At 41.3% G+C, this 19,221-nt stretch overlaps 2 protein-coding genes across 2 annotated transcripts in view; both read right to left on the reverse strand.

Moving 5' to 3' along the window:
* Nucleotides 1-12,244, reverse strand: part of LOC105454105 — a 28,495-nt gene extending 16,251 nt beyond the window's left edge. The window contains exon 1 of the mRNA XM_011696472.1: nt 11,647-12,244. The gene's annotated coding sequence lies outside the window, so the exon portion shown is untranslated. The remainder of the gene's footprint in view (nt 1-11,646) is intronic.
* A 1,123-nt stretch (nt 12,245-13,367) lies between these two features.
* On the reverse strand, nt 13,368-18,871 carry LOC105454106 (ubiquilin-1). The gene is made up of 7 exons (XM_011696473.1): nt 18,106-18,871; nt 17,701-17,899; nt 16,920-17,208; nt 15,877-16,536; nt 15,661-15,787; nt 15,224-15,356; nt 13,368-14,971 (listed from the first exon to the last, which is right to left on the reverse strand). Exons 1-7 carry the CDS (start codon nt 18,211-18,213, stop codon nt 14,895-14,897), a joined length of 1,593 nt encoding a protein of 530 aa, XP_011694775.1. The 5' UTR covers nt 18,214-18,871; the 3' UTR covers nt 13,368-14,894.
* Between the last annotated feature and the right edge of the window lie 350 nt (nt 18,872-19,221).

The raw sequence follows: 19,221 nt of genomic DNA on the forward strand, positions 1-19,221 counted from the left end.
GTCGGTCGGAATAGTCCGACCGTAAAAAGAAGGATAGATACGGGGTATAATCTGCCCGACGCGGCCAACGAAGGAAACGAACTTCTCTCTCTCTCTCTCTCTCTCTCTCCCCTCCCTTTCTCCCTTGGTAATATTTAAACTTTGCACAAGCCGAAATATGCGATTAGTCATACGCATACGACTAAAAGCATTAACTGAATGGAAATTGTAAAACGGTTTGTTATATGTTATAGGAGCACAAGAAGTAAAGTTGGTAACAAATCTCTCAAAGTGAACAAGAGAAGAGAATAGCTTCATTTTAACGGACTGTTGCAGGACGATTGCATCGTGACAAAGCGTTTTAAAGCGCGACCGTTTCTACTAACACAGAATGTAACGTGAAAAGATTCCGGAATCGAAATTATCGTCGCGGTTTTTGCGTTTCTTAATCAAAGCGTAAAAGCTTCTCGGTGCTCGTTTTGTAATTTTATCTTCTTCACGATTCTCAGCAACCATAGGTGCGTCTTTTCAAGATGTAACTTTCTTTATTTCTAGAATATTTTTTCTTTGCAATTTATTAGATGTGAATATCTCCAAAAACTCCTTCTATCGTAAAAAAAATATTTGTTACAGACGAAATTCTGCACGTTCTTCCGTTTAGATCTCAAACGAAACGTGCTCAGCGAACGGTCTATGCCATCGAGGATTAGGAGCCCTGAGGACGTAGCGGCGTAATTAGAAAGATCGCGCGATGGTACGCGTAACACTTAGCGGGCAGACGATGACCTTTAACGGCGCGCTCATGGAAAAGTCGCGTCGCGAAGTGGCATGCGGTTGAGAGGCGTATATCTGATCGCGACGCGAAGAATCCAAAGACAAATTGCCCGCAACTGCGCGAGATAAGCGAATCGCGAGGGAAAACTTGGTCGATCTAGTGGTGTCCAGCTTGATTCGCGTGGAACAATCATCGTCGATACTTCATTTACGGCCGTGTGTTCGCGTTATTATCACTTTCTACGACCGTACGTACACAGCCTCTCCTGGAGAAAGAGGAGGGAGCAGGAGCTCGTTGTTCATACATTTCCTCTCACTCGGCACGAGCGGGTCACGCGAGCTCGTCTCTCTTCGCTTACTCATAACGGCATGCATATAGAGTCATCTAGAATATAATTGCAATTTGAATTTCTCCCGTAAATTTTGAGAGATATTCTTTTAATTCTTTTAATTAAAGTACATCACCTTGCAGAAATAATGCCTTAAATTATTGTATCAAAGGCAGGACAATTAAATATAATAAATAATTCTGATAAATTTCAGTAAATAATTTAAAATGACGTTCAAAACAAGAGTTTTATATTGATAAGATTTTAATTTGAAGTTCTGAATCGTCACATTTCGTTACGTATTAAAATAAACGAATCCAAGAAAGGTGAATATTAATGTGGAAAAAAAAACTTTATTGTCATGTCAATCCTTTTCATGCAATGCAGCGATTAAATGGTCGGTATGTATACTTTATTGAACATGCTATTACTGAGAGTCACGAAGGGACTGTCATTCCGGATCGATGAACTCGATTGTAACTCGGCACCGCAACGCCTACATGTCGTAAAAACATGTTTACGGGTGGTTTTTATTTCCATTTTACTCGTATAAAAAATGTTTTGGTATTTCCTATGTCACGCCTCTTCGAGACAACTTCGAAATATTTGGAGAGCAGAATAATTGTTTTCTGAAACGCGAATGTGAAGGAAGCACGATCGATTTGCTTGCTTCCCGCAGCTTTTCGCAATACCGTTACCTCCGGGCTCCGTTTACAGTCTATATATTTTTCGCGATGTTAAACCTGCGTCGCGTTTCGGTCATTCCGCCGAAAGATCGACGCTATGTTTTCAAATCGAGAAGATTACGCACATTAACTGCGAAAACGGCTTAAAAGCTGCATATTCATTCGTATGTATTATCTTATTTTACGAGGCTTCAAAAATACTACGTAGAAGGAACTATCGAGCCGGCATACGAGCCAGCACAGATCCAGGTCGCTGCTAAAGAATGTAAATAAACGAGAAGTCCAGAATACATCGTTAACACAACTTAAAGCGCGCATGTAAAATAACACGAATCTCTCGTGTTCGTTCAAACATTTTTTTTTTATTTTTAACATCAGTCACATTTTTACGAAATAACAAAATTGACATATGATATAAAAATATTTTTCGACGAATTTTCCGCAGCTTTCTACATTGCTGCGTTATCTTGAGATAATCTATTTGAAGGCTTTCTTCACTTTGTTCTAACTCAAGTATAACTAAATACATGACAATTAGTTGTTTCACTCTCTCCCGGTGCTCAGGTATATGTAGAATGTAAAAGGCAAAATGCGTTCTATCCTAGATATAAAAAAAAACATCTCTATCCGTATGTATAAAATCAACGTTATTCGTCGTTCATGAACCAATTACACGTTAAACGTGGTCCTACGTGCATCTCGTCGTCACGGTACCCTGAGTCCTTATCGAAAGCAATCTTCGTGGCGTAACATGATTCGATCCCGCAAATTCCTCTCCTCTCTCTCTCTCTCTTATCCTTTGCCGCCGCACGATACGCTGGATCGCGTGCTACGATCCAGAACCGCAAGATCGGTTATCGTGGGCCGCGGGCACCTCTGTCTCTTTCTCTCGCTCTCTCTTTCTCTTTCCGTTGTCAATAGTCAAGCTTGACTCATAGAAACGGGTTCCGCTCGCATTCCGGACGTCCAGCCTGCCGTTCACAGCAGAAAGCGCATCGCCGCATCGATATCTGCGCGCGTGATGAGCAAGATTCCGGTAAAACGCGGTTTACGAGGAACGCTCGCAATATCTATCAAATTTTGATAAAAGATTCTGAAGAATTACAAGAGAATACAAAACAATATGTTTAGATTTTTACTCTTTTTCAATTCCGCTAAAATTCAAATTTTTACATGGTGTTACTTTAACATCCTTAAATTTGTCTATCTCTTAGTTCCTTCTTAATGCAATAAGCCAAATTTCTAAGAGTCCTTTTAGATAATTTTTTCAACAGAACAAGCCAATATAAACAAATTCCGAAAAGCGATTATAATTTCGCTCAATTATTTTTTCTACCCCTATTGATAAAATTTATTTAATTTTTGCAGCAACTCTTATCTTTTATATCTTTTATCTTTTTAATCAAAAACATATTCTATTATTATTCTTGCGTGCAGAGCAGCAATAGTTGTCACATTAATCGACGTGTCAATTAGTGATGAATTGATTACTTGTCCGCCGAAGTATTAATCGGCTGACACGTCGAGATAATCGGTAAAGACATTCGTTGTTCGCGATTGTAAAGTGAAAACGACGTACGAACTCTAACCGCAAGAATAGTTAGACTAATACGAGGTGTATTTAGAGACGTCCGACTCGTGGGTTGCGCGCTTATTTGCGGCCGCGTGATTTGCATGGAAATAGAGAGAGAAGCGCGGTTTGAGGAAGTCGCTTATTAGCGGCAACCAGGATATTATCGGCACGATGCCATTGACATCATTATCGTCATTCCCATCGTTTCGCTCGGATAGTGAAAATCTCTAATCAGGATGGACGATGGTTATATCGCATCGCATAGATTACTTGCATTATTCTGCATTTGATTATTTTTCAACTTCTGAAAGGATTGTAGAAGGAGGATCACTTATAAGAATTATTATAATAATTCCATGTATAAGAGAATATATGCATGCATGGAAATAATGTATAGAAATATATTTTCTTTCATAATACAGAATGTTTCCTATATATAAAAAGATAGGGATTAATTATATTAACTCCGTATATTCGTTTCCTTTGCAGACTTCTCGAGATATTGTTTCAGCGTTCACGGCGCGGTCAGCGAAATTACGGGATTACGAGCGCGTGTGAGGTTTCCCCGGCTACGCAACCGAAGTCCTATGCCGTTCCTATCCAATTTCACGACTTTGTCGTCTTCCATCGCGGTCACGATTTCGTTTTTTCCCTCTTTTTATTTCCTGTGGCGTTCGCGGCCGACGACCAGCTCTCCTGGTCGTATTGCGTCCTGCAGATCCGTGATCGAGATAAATAAATCCCTCGAGATAAATAAAGGGACGAATGTATACGCATACTCCTATTCCCATTTAATGTACGTTCAAACTATAGCACTGCTTTAATTGCACCGCAATTTTGCGTGCAAAGTTTGCGGACCATTTCCAAACTTCCATCATCAATTAATTGATACAATCAAATCTGTTTCCTGAACGATCTCGATACTCATTCCAATTAAGAATTTAATTCTTTAGATGAATATTCATAGTGCTTTCAATTTGACTCGAAAGCGAATTATGATCGAATGCGTATACATTCGCGTTTGCAAATTACGTCCAAATTATTTCAAACTACTCTCAATATAATTAACAAATGTTTTTTTTTTTTTAAAGATTGATGGTGTATTTGTTTAAGTTCTATCTTTTTACATCCAATTTACGTCTTTATGGAAATATGGAATATACACAGACTATCCAGTACATCATGCGAATAAAAGACTCGCGGAGTCACATTAATGATCTCTAGCACACAGCGGTGATTCCCGGAAGGCGCGTCGCCATAATGATATAACGCAATCCACGAGGTGACGTCTAATATTTCTGATTGGAGAACGGATGGAATCTGGCCTTTACAGACAGGTTCCTTTGAGAACATCTAATGACCATGTATCTCGTACGGGCAGAGTGCTTAAGTTACCGACGCGCGCACAAGAGAGAGAAGGAAAGAAAGAGAGAGAGAGAGAGAGAGAGAGAGAAAAGAGAGAGAAGGGGTACCATAAAATACGCTCGTAACGCGCCATCGTTCCCGAAATTTATTTCCGTTGTCCTTTAAAGGTAGATCGCCAAACCTGTTGGAATCGTGAGCGCGTTACGAGAACGATTCTTGCCTCGAAAAACCAAAAACAAGATCAAAAACAAGTATTTGTTGAAGACATCGCTCAATGTTATATTCTTTTCATTAATCAATTTCCAACAATTTAAAACAAAATTATATTCAGTACGCTTTGTAACGCATAATGATCATGTACTGATCACATGTAATGATCGTGTATGTGTGAGTTTCAATATTCAACAGTTTCATTACATGATGTGCACATCACAAAAACAAACGTGTTTCGACCTGCCGTCATAAACAATCGTTTAATATTATTGTGCAGCATCATGGATAAATCGATGCTGCAGCGTGTCGAGCAACACTTGGAGCGTTTCCGTTTTCACGTAACGGACGATCGGCGCAAATAGCCACCAGAGCGAGAGAGAGAGAGAGAGAGAGAGAGAGAGAAAGAGCGAGAGAGAGATAGATCATCCAGTACGGCTAGATCCGCGGCAAGGTCAATGATTTTCCGACCGCGGACCGATGAACTTGCGCCTCGCGTCAGCGTACGTACGTACATACACCGAGGTCCGGTCGTGGAGTCGGGCCTCGACGTGGCGACGAAAGGGCAAGAAAGAGAGAAGGAGGAGAAGGGAAGAGATGGAAAGAGAGAAAGAGAGAAGAAGGCAAGGTCGTTGCCTAGATAACAGTTGTAAGGTACAGTTGGCTCGCATGCCTGCGACTTCGGGGGAAGAGGACAAAGGGATGCAAGGAGAACAGAAAGGGCGGTTGAAGGGATTGATGTGGCGAATGCAAGGGGACGAAAGGGAAAAAAGAAGAGAGAGAGAGAGAGAGAGAGAGAGAGAGAGAGAAAGAGAGAGGAGAGACACGAGGAAGATAAGAGGCCTCGCAGCAGCAAGGGAAGAAGAGTGTTCGAATAACGAGCGCAACGGGGCCTTATAAAGGGACGAATGGGCGAAAGGAAAGGGATTGGGGGGGGGATTAGAAAAGGTTATACTATCGGCGTGATATTTCTTCCTTTTTTCTTACGTTGGGCAGCCGCTATAGTTATAGAGGAACGACGCGAGAGAGCAGCGATGTAAGAGAGATGTACTTATATCCGAGAGGGGTTTCTCTTCGTCTTCCTTCTTTGCCACGATCGTGGGCCCGACCTCTTTCCTCTCTCATTGCGTTCTCTCTCTTTTCTTCACTCGTTTACTTATCGAATACTCTCGTACCCTTCCACTGTGCGTTTATACTTCTCGCTCTTTCCGTCGCGGACCGATTCGAGAACGCGGGTCCGTACATACGCCCGGACCCACTGAATTTAACGTGGCAGGTGCCTCCTGAATGGACGCAGCTAGGGCCCCACAACGGTCCCTTCCCCCTTACCCGTTTCTCTCTCCTTATTTCATCCCGATATGCCGCGTCGTCTCTTTGCCTGTCTGACTTTCTCTGTCTTGCCTATCTATGGTCGGCTTCTCTCTTCTTCGCCCCCCCCCCTTCTCTCTCTCACTCTCTACTCCTCTCTGATGATGGCCGCGATCGCTCTTGCTTGCATTATGGCACACAAGAAACGCTCGACGACGCTCTCAATCATTTACAGAGAGTCACTCCGCGTTGACGAGATATCCTCGGCTCCTCTTTTTCTATCTTCCTTCTTTCCTCCTTTTTTTATCTCCGCATTGATCGACGGTGTCCGTGACGGTTTTGCTCTATCCGCCGCTGTTTCGCGGAATCGCGTGTAGCAAGGAGCGATCCGGGTTTGCTGTTACCTGCCCGGCGGGTCGTGTTGCTCTCGAGAAAACAGGTGGAGAGGCAGGTAGGCAGGCCAGGGCCTGATAGACTACGTGGTGGATCGCGAATGAATGGCATGTCATTCCTCGGTATGAGAGACGAGGCGGAAACCGCTGAAGAATTTGGGTGTACAAGATAGCACGAAACGAGCGGTGCACGTAAAAATCAGCGGACGTTCAGTCTTTATTAGACAGGAATTAGCGTGTTTTCTATATATATATATATGCACACATAATCGCACGTACATCGTTCGCATCTTTGCTTATCCGACAAATCTTGGGAGATTAAATTCAGGAGAGTGAACAGGTGATTTTAAAATTGTCAGATGTTCTCTTTTAATCACCATTAATCATTGTAATGATGCCCTAAGTTGGAATCAGTATTTCCTCGACAAAAACATCGCAATGATTTCGAAACAATCGCTCCGGTTAATAATAATTGAAAATAAATAAAAATTTTTTTATTATCATATTCTGTGAATGAAAATTGAGAAAATTGCATATCTTCGCGAAATATCTCATTATCTTTAACTTCTATGGCAATTTAATTGATTCGGTAACTCTTTTCGTTCTGCTACACTGTTAAATCTGTAGTGTTAAACTGAACCTTATTTATTTAAGTCGCAATTTTTTTATCTAAAACAATGGAGTTAAATAATTTAAAACAGTTCGAATTTAACCCAAATTTGGGTTAAATTCTATTGTTTTATTTAAAAGTAACTATATTGTTTTAGTTAAAAATAACTATTTATTAAGTAGGAGCAGTGGCGACTTAAATAAGGTTCAATTTGACACAATAAATTTAACAGTGTAGTTACAATGGACAGTGATGTGAGATGGACATTTTAATTAACTGCTATTAGTGTCAGTTGACATTAGTATAGAGCCGATAGAGATTCTATCTCTATCTCATAAAGAAGATCGCGAATCAGTTTTCGAACAATGCGGCTGCTTTGGGAGATGAGAAAGTACGAGTGAGGAGGAGAGCGCCGACCAAGATCGGGTAAAGGTAAGACAGAACGCAAAGAAGAATTGTGGGAAAGGGGAGAAAATTGCAAAACGACATACCGTGCGACCGCACACGCCGAGAGGATAATTCCATGGTGCGGCTTAAAGCCGCGCGCAATTTGGCCTCACGCCAACGTTTAAAATGTGTTACAACACAAACACCTCGGCGGGAGTCGTTTAAAAAAGAAAAAAGTAAAAGAAATGCAAATAACGCGAATGCAAAATTTAATTGCGCGATAAACAAAGACACTGACGATAGAAAAAGTTATGACTAAGAAAAATATTTAAGGCCACATTCCTTAAGTATCTAAATCTCAGGGACGAAAATTCTTGCTTATCGAGAGACCCACTAGTTCTTCGCCGCTTTCCGACTAAAGCTGTATTTACTTGAAATCTGCATTTATCTATTTTTATCTCGTCGGTTTATATATTATATTATTATACTCCCCCCACCAGGACCGCGTGAAACCCAGCACAAAATGTTGCTCGTAATTGTCGGCTTTACGCACGATTCTTGTTCCTTTCTCGCGTGCACGCGATCCTGCTTGCGAAGTGTGTTAATATGTGATTTACACGAGAAGATAGAATTATCGCCACCGCCGTCGATACCGCCAGCCAAGGAAGAGACGAGGAAACGAGTCGTTGTGGTTAACGTGTGAATACGATGCCACACGCTCTGCCGCTTTGCGGGGAAAATCTCAGGAGTTTGACGTTCTCCGCAGGACGAGATCCGAACGCGCGGATATTTTAAAGCCGAAAAGCGCGCGTCTCATATTCCCGAGTAGAGAATTAAAAAAAAGTCAAGTGAGAAGAGATCCCACAAATCGGATCGCGACAGAACAGGATGCCAGCGCTCCTTGCAGGATATCGTCGCATACTGATCGACAAGCTTAGGACAAAATATCGTATTACAGTACCACACTCTTACGAGGAATCATCTTTATGAACGCGACAGGTTCAATTTGCGAATGCTATATATTTAAAAATTCGAAAAGGAGAGATTTTCAGAGACGTCAGCTTTGTCGTGCAATGATTTTAATAATGAATGAGTTTCCAAACCTATATTTAGCAATAAATTTCTTTTTTATAAAATTTATTATTTAATTTTTACTTATTTTATTTTGTATATATTTTTTGTTTTATTTATGGTTGTAATATTTATATAATAATTCAAAAATTTGTGTTAGTTAATTTTTGTTTAAACGCATGTTTTAAACATTTACTTGCATTCAAAACGTTTGATATACGTTTAAAATATTTATTTCATTCATATTTCAAACATAAACGTTTAAATTATAATAAATCTGGAAAAAAGGGCGAATGAAAAACAGAGGCTCTATAGAAAGGACAGATATCTGTATTCAAGAGGGAGAAAAAGAAGCCTCGAATGTCCTCGGGAATGCATTCCTGCCGTTGATACAACACACCTGCCGCGGATCTGCAGATTGTGCCGGTTATCGCGATTAAACACACGCGCGCATCATTGTCGGCAATGGCAAGCACGAGTAAACGGCCGAACGAATTTCAATGAATTTCACGCTTAGACGCGACTTTTCGTCGCTTTCGCTATTTTCCAACTTTTTATAATGTTCGCCCGCTGCGCGCGAGCGAACTATCCTCCGTAAACGACAAATCCGTAAACCCGTCTCGGCATGCTTCTTAATAATGCGACCTTGAATTCCAGAGCCTTCGCCGCAAACCTTCGCGTTATATTCTCGTCATCGGGGCTCGATTCAACTGACAATGCGTTCGTCGGACTTAGGACCGACGCAATAGGAATTCGTCGATGGAATTTCGTGGAACGTGATGAAACAAAAACCACTTTCGCATCTAAATTTATTTCATGACACGCGCATCGTAACATGCGTGACATCGTCAAAGTGCAACGCGTTCTAATTGTAAGATAAACGAACGCTGTTTGTCTAATAACGATAATAATGTAGGGACAGAGAGAGAGAAAGAGAGACCACGTGGAGGAGACACGCGCGTTTGTTCGATCGAAGAAAAATAGGTCGTGTAAGCAACGTTCGGCGGGGATACGAAACGGCATGAACTCTTATGGCGGTGACGTAACACAAGGCACAGACTAATCTCGTTCGTGACCTCATTATACATCCTTTTTTTCCTTCTTTCTTTATTTTGTAAATTACAGCTGGGAGCACGCTATCTTGTGAACTTCGTCAACTCGAAGTTCGTAGATCGCGATGTCGCGGCTTTTCTGCATGACATGAGACAGTAGAATCGATTAACATTACAACCAAGCGTCAAATCGATTTTTTATTTAAATGATATATAAGTAATTGAAAGAAGTTGCGGTAATCCCTATCGCAAGGAATAATTCCTATCTATTTTCTTATTATTCTAAATAACTTGTTTGTAATCACGGAGAAAACTTATTCGCAGCTATTGCACCATTTCTAAATATTCCGTTTCGAATATTATCAATGTAAAATAAGCCACGGAAATTATCAGATTGATAAGAAAATCTTTTCGTATTTTATGCAAAAAGAGTGACCCAAAATACGAAAAGACTTTTTGATCAGTCTAATAAATCAGCACGCAATGTGAGTATCGACCATCTGATTTTTCGGAGCAGTGAGATCTAAAAATGCCTCCTACCAGAAATAGAATGCTTTCAATTATTACGTTTTAAACTGGGCCATTGATTTGAGTGTGGAAATCAAATATTACGAAAAGCGTAATTGCAAAAAATGATTAACGATCGGAATCAACATTGACAAAACATGATTTCTCATTTATTTCTGCAAGAGTATCTATGTATATTTTGTAATTTTTAATATTTAATATTAGATATTTCCCGAATATAAAATAGTCGTTTTCAATCAGTAAAATGTAACAATAAAATCTTTCACATCGTATTTGTTTAAAAGCATCCAATTCAAAAGGAGAATTCTATTTATTGTAAGAATTTAAAAACTATTTCTTATAGATTTTGAAAGATTTTGAAAGAGATATAACAAAACGAATGTATCACATCGATATAATTACAACAGTTATTATTTAATTATTTCTAACGCTTCTTGAAAATCTGATCGCACCCGATTAAATCGATCACCGAGTTACTTGCGATACGTGTAAATACCGTTTCATAACAGATGATCAAAATGCGTCACGATTCACTAATCGAGGTCATTTCCTAAATCTGGTGTCGTACGACTCGGAGCTGGCTGTAACGACGATTTCGGCGCAAACGTCGCCGTGCCTTTCTTCCTTCGAGCGTTAACGCGCTAACGGAACGTCCATTAATAAGTTTCTCAATAAGAATCGATCGACGCAAAAACCGGCTCCCCTGTCCGCGCATAAAAGACGCGCTGCGATGTGCAAGGCGCTGTCACGCGTGTTCGCGCGCTAACGGAATACTTTTGTCATCTCTCACGTTCGCGGGACGGGGAGACATTTGTGACATTTCGGTCTGATTGTGAGACGAATGCGGGAAACGTGACAGATCGTGACAGGTAAAGGAGAGATATAAGAGAGAGAGAGAGAAAGAGAGAGAGAGAAAAGGGAAAACGGCAGACCTAGACGGAGTTCATGCTCGTGTGCATCTACGGTACAGAAGTCTGGGCTCACCGAAATTATACCGGTTTCGGTATGCCGAGAGGAACTCGAGACACGCTGCAAGACGGAGAGCGGAGCAAAGCAAAGCGAGCGAACGGGAGAAACGGAGAAAGAGATAGATAGATAGGCAGAGAGAGAGAGAGAGAGAGAGAGAGAGAGAGAGAGAGAGAGAGAGAGAGAGAGAGAGAGTGTTGTGTGTGTAAGTGAGAGATTTCCGCGCGTCTGAGGCGCTCCGCGTCTATTCGCGGCAATTTGGCGAAAGGAATCGAAAACGTGCGCTCTCTCGGGAAAGAGATAGCGGCCTCAAACAGGTAGAGATGAGGAAGGAGGAAGAAAGAGAGAAGCAGCGAAAGGGCTCGCCTGTCGGAGTCCGTCCCTGGTAAGCGAAACCGGGCGGGCAGCTAACTCACCTCGTGCCACATTCCGTTGGGATATACCGCCGTTTCTGATGATGACGACGACGACGACGGCGGCGACGGCGGCGAAGGAAAGAGAAGACGATCGCGTAAATCCTCCGTCACGGAAATCCTCCTCCGCGTGAAAAGAGAGAAAAATCCTTATCCGACTGACGGCGAGGGCTGTGCGCCTCTCCTGACTCTCCTTGATTTTTTTCTTTAACGCAGCACGCAGCACCTGCAGGATGCACCGCGCGGCTATCCGCGGCTACACTCGCGCACGTCGGCTTTTCAAATTTTCAAACTCACACACACGCGCGCGCGCACGTAAAACACGCACGCTCGGGGACGGGAGTCACGGGGAGATGCGCGCGCGGACGCACGCACGCACGCACGTGAGAGGAGAGCCCGCGTACCAGGAGCCAGCCAACCAACCAACCGACCGACTAACCAGCCAGCCAGCCAACGGGGCTGCCCGCATACCGACCGCACACACGCGCAGACTCGACAACGGGTTTCTCACGGAGGCGAAACGTCAACCGACTCGCACACTCGGCTCGCTCGCGTAGTCGCGAGAGCGGCAGCTGCTGAGATCCCGTAGCCGGGCGCACGGCGTAACGTCCCGCTGCACGTTTACGCGCGGACTGAACCGGCCGAGCGACCAGTACCTACTGACTGCTCGGCAGGCTCGGCTCGGAGTTCGGAGCACCCGGCCCCGTGCGGTCACGACCGTTTCACGCCACGGCGGGCCGCGGGGACCGACCGTACCGAAGGAACGGTGGGCCAGGGAATCTCGGTCCAGCGGAATTTCTTATATTTTAAATCGAGACCGAAATAGGCGCGTAAAATTAACATTTTTTTAATCGGCCTTTTCATTATCAATGATCACCTTGCGACAGGGTATCAATACTATCAATCGCATTTCGTCAATGAATATATGAATCAACCGTAACTTTATTCTGTAATATAATCGCTTTTTTTTACAGCAGAATGTCTTGTTTTTTTTTTGTTTTTTTTTTCAGTGAAATATAATGAATACACGTAAACGATAATATAATGCGCATGGATATTTATCGTAATCGTACATCAATCAAAAATATTAAAATTATATATATATATATATATATATATTATATATATATATATTTAAATTATATATAATATATATATATTTTTTCTCCGATAAAGATAATTTACAACATACATCTTCTTTTCTTCTTTTTATCCTTATATCCTTAGAGCTAACTGACGATTGGGTGTTTTCTTTCGAGTTCACATGTCTCACATGTGCGCGTAATTGCATTCGATTTTTTTATATCACACACAATCCTCTATAAACAAGTTGTATGCCGTATGCTTCTCAATTATCACGCTACAAATTTCTAAATTTGTATTACAAGACATATAACGCTTAATTATAATAGTTTATCCTACGATCAAATTAAACCAACAAAGATACAGTGCATATCGGTATGCAAATTAAAGAAAGCCATGTTGCTTACTTATGCTTGGTATCTATAAAACTTACATAGAAACCGTACTATAGAACGGATCGTCAAACCGTGCTCGTCAAATATAACGTGGATCTCACCAATACTCCAACGTATATTTCACATTTACGTATAACATATACATATATATATGTATATATATATGTATATACATATATATATATATATAAATATATATATATACACATATATAAAATAATTATGAAATCCATGCACCAAAAAGCATTACATTCATTCCCAACGGGCTTCAACGTTCGGTTTCTTTATTGAGAGCGTACAAATAACATACCTCGCTACAAGATTACAAGTATTGGGATATCTGAAAGCAAAAGGGATGATTGACTGTACTGCGAATACACTCTCGATCGATCGCCGAGAAGCCGAGAAAGCGAGTTCGTTAAATAGCGGCAATCTATATTTTCCATGCAGGTTCCGTTTATGTTCCTACGAAATCGTCATAAAGATATTACGCGATAATGAACTGTCGTGTGTGAATATCGTCATATTACAATCTACTCAGAATCAGCTCGACACTTCAAAAAAATTTACACGGAAAATGACATCAACGGAGCTACAGTCAATTTCCTGTTGTTCCAAGAGTCTATATAGTCTAGAGTTTTATTCCAGCCCAAGTTAACTGTCTTTTCTCTTTTATTTGGATTTCTGTTCTTTAAGACCCGGTTTCAAAATTCACAATTAATTAAATTTAACCAAAGTTCAACTTTGCTTTATCTTTTTCTAATCTAAGAATTAGAAAGCGATAAACAGTAAATTAAACCAAGTTTAAAGTTAATTTTATATTTTGTGGAACCGGCCTTAAGGAATCGTAGTACCATGTGATTTATTGTATATTTATTTACATGGAAATACATGCAAGTGTCCATTCTTTCCTCCCAAGATTAAAACGCTGTAAGTTTAATCTTGGGAAGAAAATCTTGTAGTTTAAATCGAAATAAAAAACATGGTTTTGTTTTAATAAACACTTTTATGCGTGTAAAGGAGTTAAAACAAATCAATTTTTATATTTTTAAATGTATTACGTTGGAACGGTAATAAATGTCGATTTTGTTCAAAGGGATGTTACGCCAAGTGCGTAAGAGCATATATATATATATAAATGCGTGTCTCTCATTTCAATTTTCTATACCACACATATATAAAATTCATTAGATTAGAGAAGCAGAAGAAGAGGATACTTGCAAGTTATTTACCTCGTTAGTCATGTGTCTTGAGATTTGTCTTTTTTGGTTACATGCTCACAAGTTAGTGTGAAAAAGTGGGTGAAAGCCGAAACACGCAATATTTTCATTTTGTGCACATATCATTACAATAAATAGCGACCAAGATAAAAGAACAGAGAAAATCCTCGGTTCTAATGATCTGAGAACATAGGAAATTGACTGTACGTAGAGCACATCAAAGAGGATACACAGAAAACCAAGAATAGAGATTTGAAAATGTAAACAACTGATCGCGAAACGAGTAGTAATGGCCGTACCATTGATATTTCTCTATTGTCTAAAACACAGACAAATCTGAATCTAAATAAGAAAAACTGCAAATTGAACGAGTGAGTAGCGTGTATTCCGTCAAGACTGAGAAAAAGGGAGTAGAGAAGGGAGGGAAAGAGGATATAAGTTTATAATTTTTGACAGCCAGTTACCTCAAGTATCTCTCACGTACATTAACGTAAGAGGTAAATAAGGATAAAATTAAAGGTAATATTGGAATAACAGTATTGCGGATTGGTGGTTAGCTCATAGACACTTGTCCATTGGAGAGTAATCTCTCAACGGCAGCATTTATGTCTCCGAATGTGGCGATTAACGCTGAAAAAGAAAACAAAAGCAGATTATGTATTTTGGACAATTGTTATTAAATGTAAAATATTACAATAATATATATTCTTAGATATGTTAAAAATTATTAAATACTATTAAAATATTATTTAATTTTAAGCATTGTGACATGACTGTGTGAGCAAATTTTTTTTCCATGTAGCTCATATATCAATAAAATAAAATAAAAACAAATAAAGAGATCATACGGGAAAAAAATTGCGTTGTCAGGATGACTCTAACCTTGTAAATTAGCATCTCTATTAAGAAAACCCATAGCTGTAAGTTGCTCTAACTGTGCTCTGTAACGCTCTTCTGGTGGAGGTACTGGTTGACCGTCAACTTCTACACCTTGATTTAATGCCATTGCAGAAACCTAACATGCATAAATGAAATATCATTTTGTACATAAGTATGTAAAACTTATACGAGAAATACAAAATCGAACGTCATATAATCAAATAAATATGGAGAATGACTCTTATTACATCAGAATTAGTAATATACATTTTTCTTCATACATCAATAAATATTATATTTTTTTAAAAGAGCAGTGTCATATATTAATTTAAATTAATTGAATCACTTTAAGGAGTAACCTTAAAAAGTATATTATTCCAAACTCATTTTTCGAGAACAAAATTAAATTATATCTTTGGAAATTAAACCATTGTTCTTACCATACGTGCCATGAATTGGGAAAACGCATCTTGCTGATTGCTATCCGCTGGTTGATTGGTCGGTACACTGGTATTGGTGCCGCCCGTGTTAGGTGTTGTAGGCGCAGGTGGGACCGTGAGACCCATGCTAAAACACACGTTGCATTTATAATTACGCGCTAATAATATATCAATCTGTAAAGTTAATGGTAGGACAATGAAAATAAAGAAATTTACTTCTCCACGAGTTCGGGAGCGACGGTGCGAAGTTGTTCCATACCCCGCTGGATCTGCATGATAGCAGCCAGAGCGTCCGGATTGGTGACGACGCTCTGTATCTGCGGGTTTTGCAACTGTTGTATGAAAGCGGGCAACATCGCACGCATCTGTTCTCGCATCTGTGGATTACCGCGGAGGAACGGACTCGCCGCGATCACCCGGTTGGCCATCGCCGGATCAGCCGCCATCGCTTCCAGTAGAGATCTCGTATACGGAGCGTTTAGCATGTTTCGCATTAACTGCGGATTCTCCATCATCTGTGCCGTGAGGCTCTGCATACCCGGCGAATCTAGCAGACCTCTGCCTTGACTCTGCTGTCCCGTGCCGCTGCCGCTTTCGCTCTGGTTTTGACCCCACGGATTCGGCAGCGGATCCCGATTTTCCTGACCCTGCTGTGGATTCTGCAAGTCCTGATTGGAATTGCTGTTTTCCACTAGAGCGGCGAAGGGATTACGGCCGTTCGTCGCCGCTGCTAGCATTGGCTCCTGAATATCGCGATACATGCGACGGAGAGCGCTGTATCCGCCAGGTATGCTTTCTAGATTAGATAAAGCTCGATCGTGCGAGCGCATCAGTTCCTGTAGCATTGACGGGTTACGTGCCAATTCCATCGTTTGCCTGGGGAATCGATTTTCATGAATAATATCGTGCAACATTGCACAATAGTAAGTATCTAGTTTCCACATTGCATTTTAAAATACTGACTATCGCTCAGCAATTAACTTAAAGATACAAATGAAAAATGTATCTGAAAATCAAGAGACGCATAGCGTTGGAAAAATTTCAACTATCGCGTCTGATCTCTTAATTCAAAACGGAAGTACGAAAAAAAATGTGATTTTAAATTCTCGGTTCAAAATACGATCTTTAATACCGCGCAATATATGCAATTCATAAATCAAGTGCTCGATAAGGTAAAAAAAAATACCGTTTGACTATTGTATTCAAATTAGCTTTTGAGTGAATTTTGATCGTAGTTTAAGGCGTACGGCTCTACTTACCGTAAGAGTTCTGGGTTATTCAACATATGACTGATTTCCGGGTTACGTTGCATCAGTTCTTGCATTTGGGGATTGGCGGTGACCAGATTGCGCATGTTCTCCGGGTCGTTCATCAAACTCTGCACCAGTGGATTATCGAGCACTTGACGCATTGTTTCTGGGTTCGACAGCAATTCCCGTTGCATGCGTTGCTGTAAGTCTATGAAATTAGCTGATCCTAAGCCAAGGGATTCCAATCCCATCAGTCCACCCAAGCTCCCCAAGCCAAATGGACTGGCACTGACGTCGGCTGTAATTTATATATGATTGCCAATACAAACGTTTACAATATTATTGTATATTTCGTCATGCAATATAAATGTACATGCATGCTAACAAATTTAAAACTTAAATATTCTCATTAAACAATCCTTAATTCCGTTCATCCAACTGTAATTCTAAATATAAACAATCATCTAATTTAAATAAAATTGTATTGAAACTTTGTAAAGTTATAAATTAAATTTGTAAATTATTTTCGCATATTTCTCAAAAAGATTTTTTTAGATGTACTATAATAAGGTCTTGACACATCATCACTCGACAGATTATGAAATACTTGACGTTTATGATTCTGGTAGTTATCTGCATGCATCGGAATATTAATAACTAGAACAATAACTAAAACGAAAACATGGAATAAACCACGACTTGTAGTATAACGTGTTAATTATTCCACGACACTGTGACTCAATTTCACTGCTGCGTTGGATTAAATTTAAGCCAAGCCTGACAGACATACCTTGTGGTCTCGAGGCCGAGTTGGACTCCTGATTTTGCGTGGTGGCGGTGCGCGGTGCCTTGATCACCAGGTGCACCGCCAGGCCGTCCTTGATGTTGTGCGTGCTGAGAGTCTCGTGGTCCTTCATGATCTTACCGGCGAAGATGAGGCACAGCTGATCGGCCTGTGCGTTGAACTTTTTGGAGACCGCCTCCTTAAACTGCCGGAGCGTCCGACGAAGAGGGAGGGGAGGGAGAGAAAAAGAAACAAACAGAGATTAGAGGTACGCCGAACTAACCAAATCGGTTTGACAGCTGATGCACCTGGCGGTGCGCCAAGAGGACGGCGATAAACACCGCACCGGGCGGCACCGAGGGGAACGAAGAGGCTCGCCGCTCATCGCCATCGTCATCGACTCACACTTACCTCCTTTATCGTCGCATTCTCCTCGATCTCCACGGTCTGCTTTTCCTTGGGAGTTTTCACGTTGATGGTGATCTTCTTCGGACCACCCTCCTGCTGGCCTTCTGCCATCTTGGATCGGTAGATGACTCGTTACTTTCGACGCTCGCGCGATACTTCGCGGTACGGCTCGCTCGGTCTCTCTCCGTCTCTCTCACGCTCGCTCGCTCGCTCGCTCTCACGACCACGACGGAATTGCGCACCGTGTAAATACACCTCCGACGACACCCACGGCGACGGCGACGGCACGACGGCGACGACACCACCCTCGCGCTCGCGGTCCGAACGTCCGTTGCGCCCGACGCAACGGCGAGGAACTACGTTGGATTTTTTTTCCACTTACAACTCCGTGGACCCGCGGAACTAGAGAGACTTCGCGGCCGGACGGTGACAAACATGCACGATGCTCGACGTTCCACGCTCGATCATCACGACAGACACGCGTGTCGAAGTAGCCGCGCGAGAGATTCGCGGATTCCGCCGGCGTTCCGCGCGCGAGTAGCCGATTTCGACGATGAGGTCGTGTTTCCTCTCGCGAAGAAGGACCACGTAAACCACCACGACAACGACGACGGGTAACGACGAGGTTGGCTAGGTTATGTCACGCTGCTGCCACCACCGTAACGCGAAAGCACTGCCGCGACATGCGCGGCGCTCGATTGCTCCGGAATAATACGCGTGTCCACGACTCCACGTTTGCGTTTTAACTCGAATCACACCGGAACCCGGAACACGCACAGCCTGGCCCCCTCTCCTTCGAGAAACGATCGAATACTGCGATCGAGCTCCTTTTTTTGCCTTATCATGTTATTAAAAATGATTAAGCACGATCTGCACAATTATTTATTTCAAAATTGTCTTATCTCGCTCCTCTCATATATTCTTCGTTTCTGGTTTCGAATTGTCAAGTTTCTCGAAATTTCTTTCTTAAACGATATAACGTGAGCTAAATAAATTTTCACGTTCGAAAAATTTCGTTCTGTTTTCGGATTTTCTTTTTCTGAGATTACTTTATATATAAATATTTATGAAGCGCGTTATTCATTATATTTATTTACCTCATGTTTTTTTACGTAATGC

Source organism: Wasmannia auropunctata, unplaced genomic scaffold (genome assembly GCF_000956235.1).
Source record: "Wasmannia auropunctata unplaced genomic scaffold, wasmannia.A_1.0 LD335988.1, whole genome shotgun sequence".
Taxonomy (NCBI): Eukaryota; Metazoa; Arthropoda; class Insecta; order Hymenoptera; family Formicidae; genus Wasmannia; species Wasmannia auropunctata.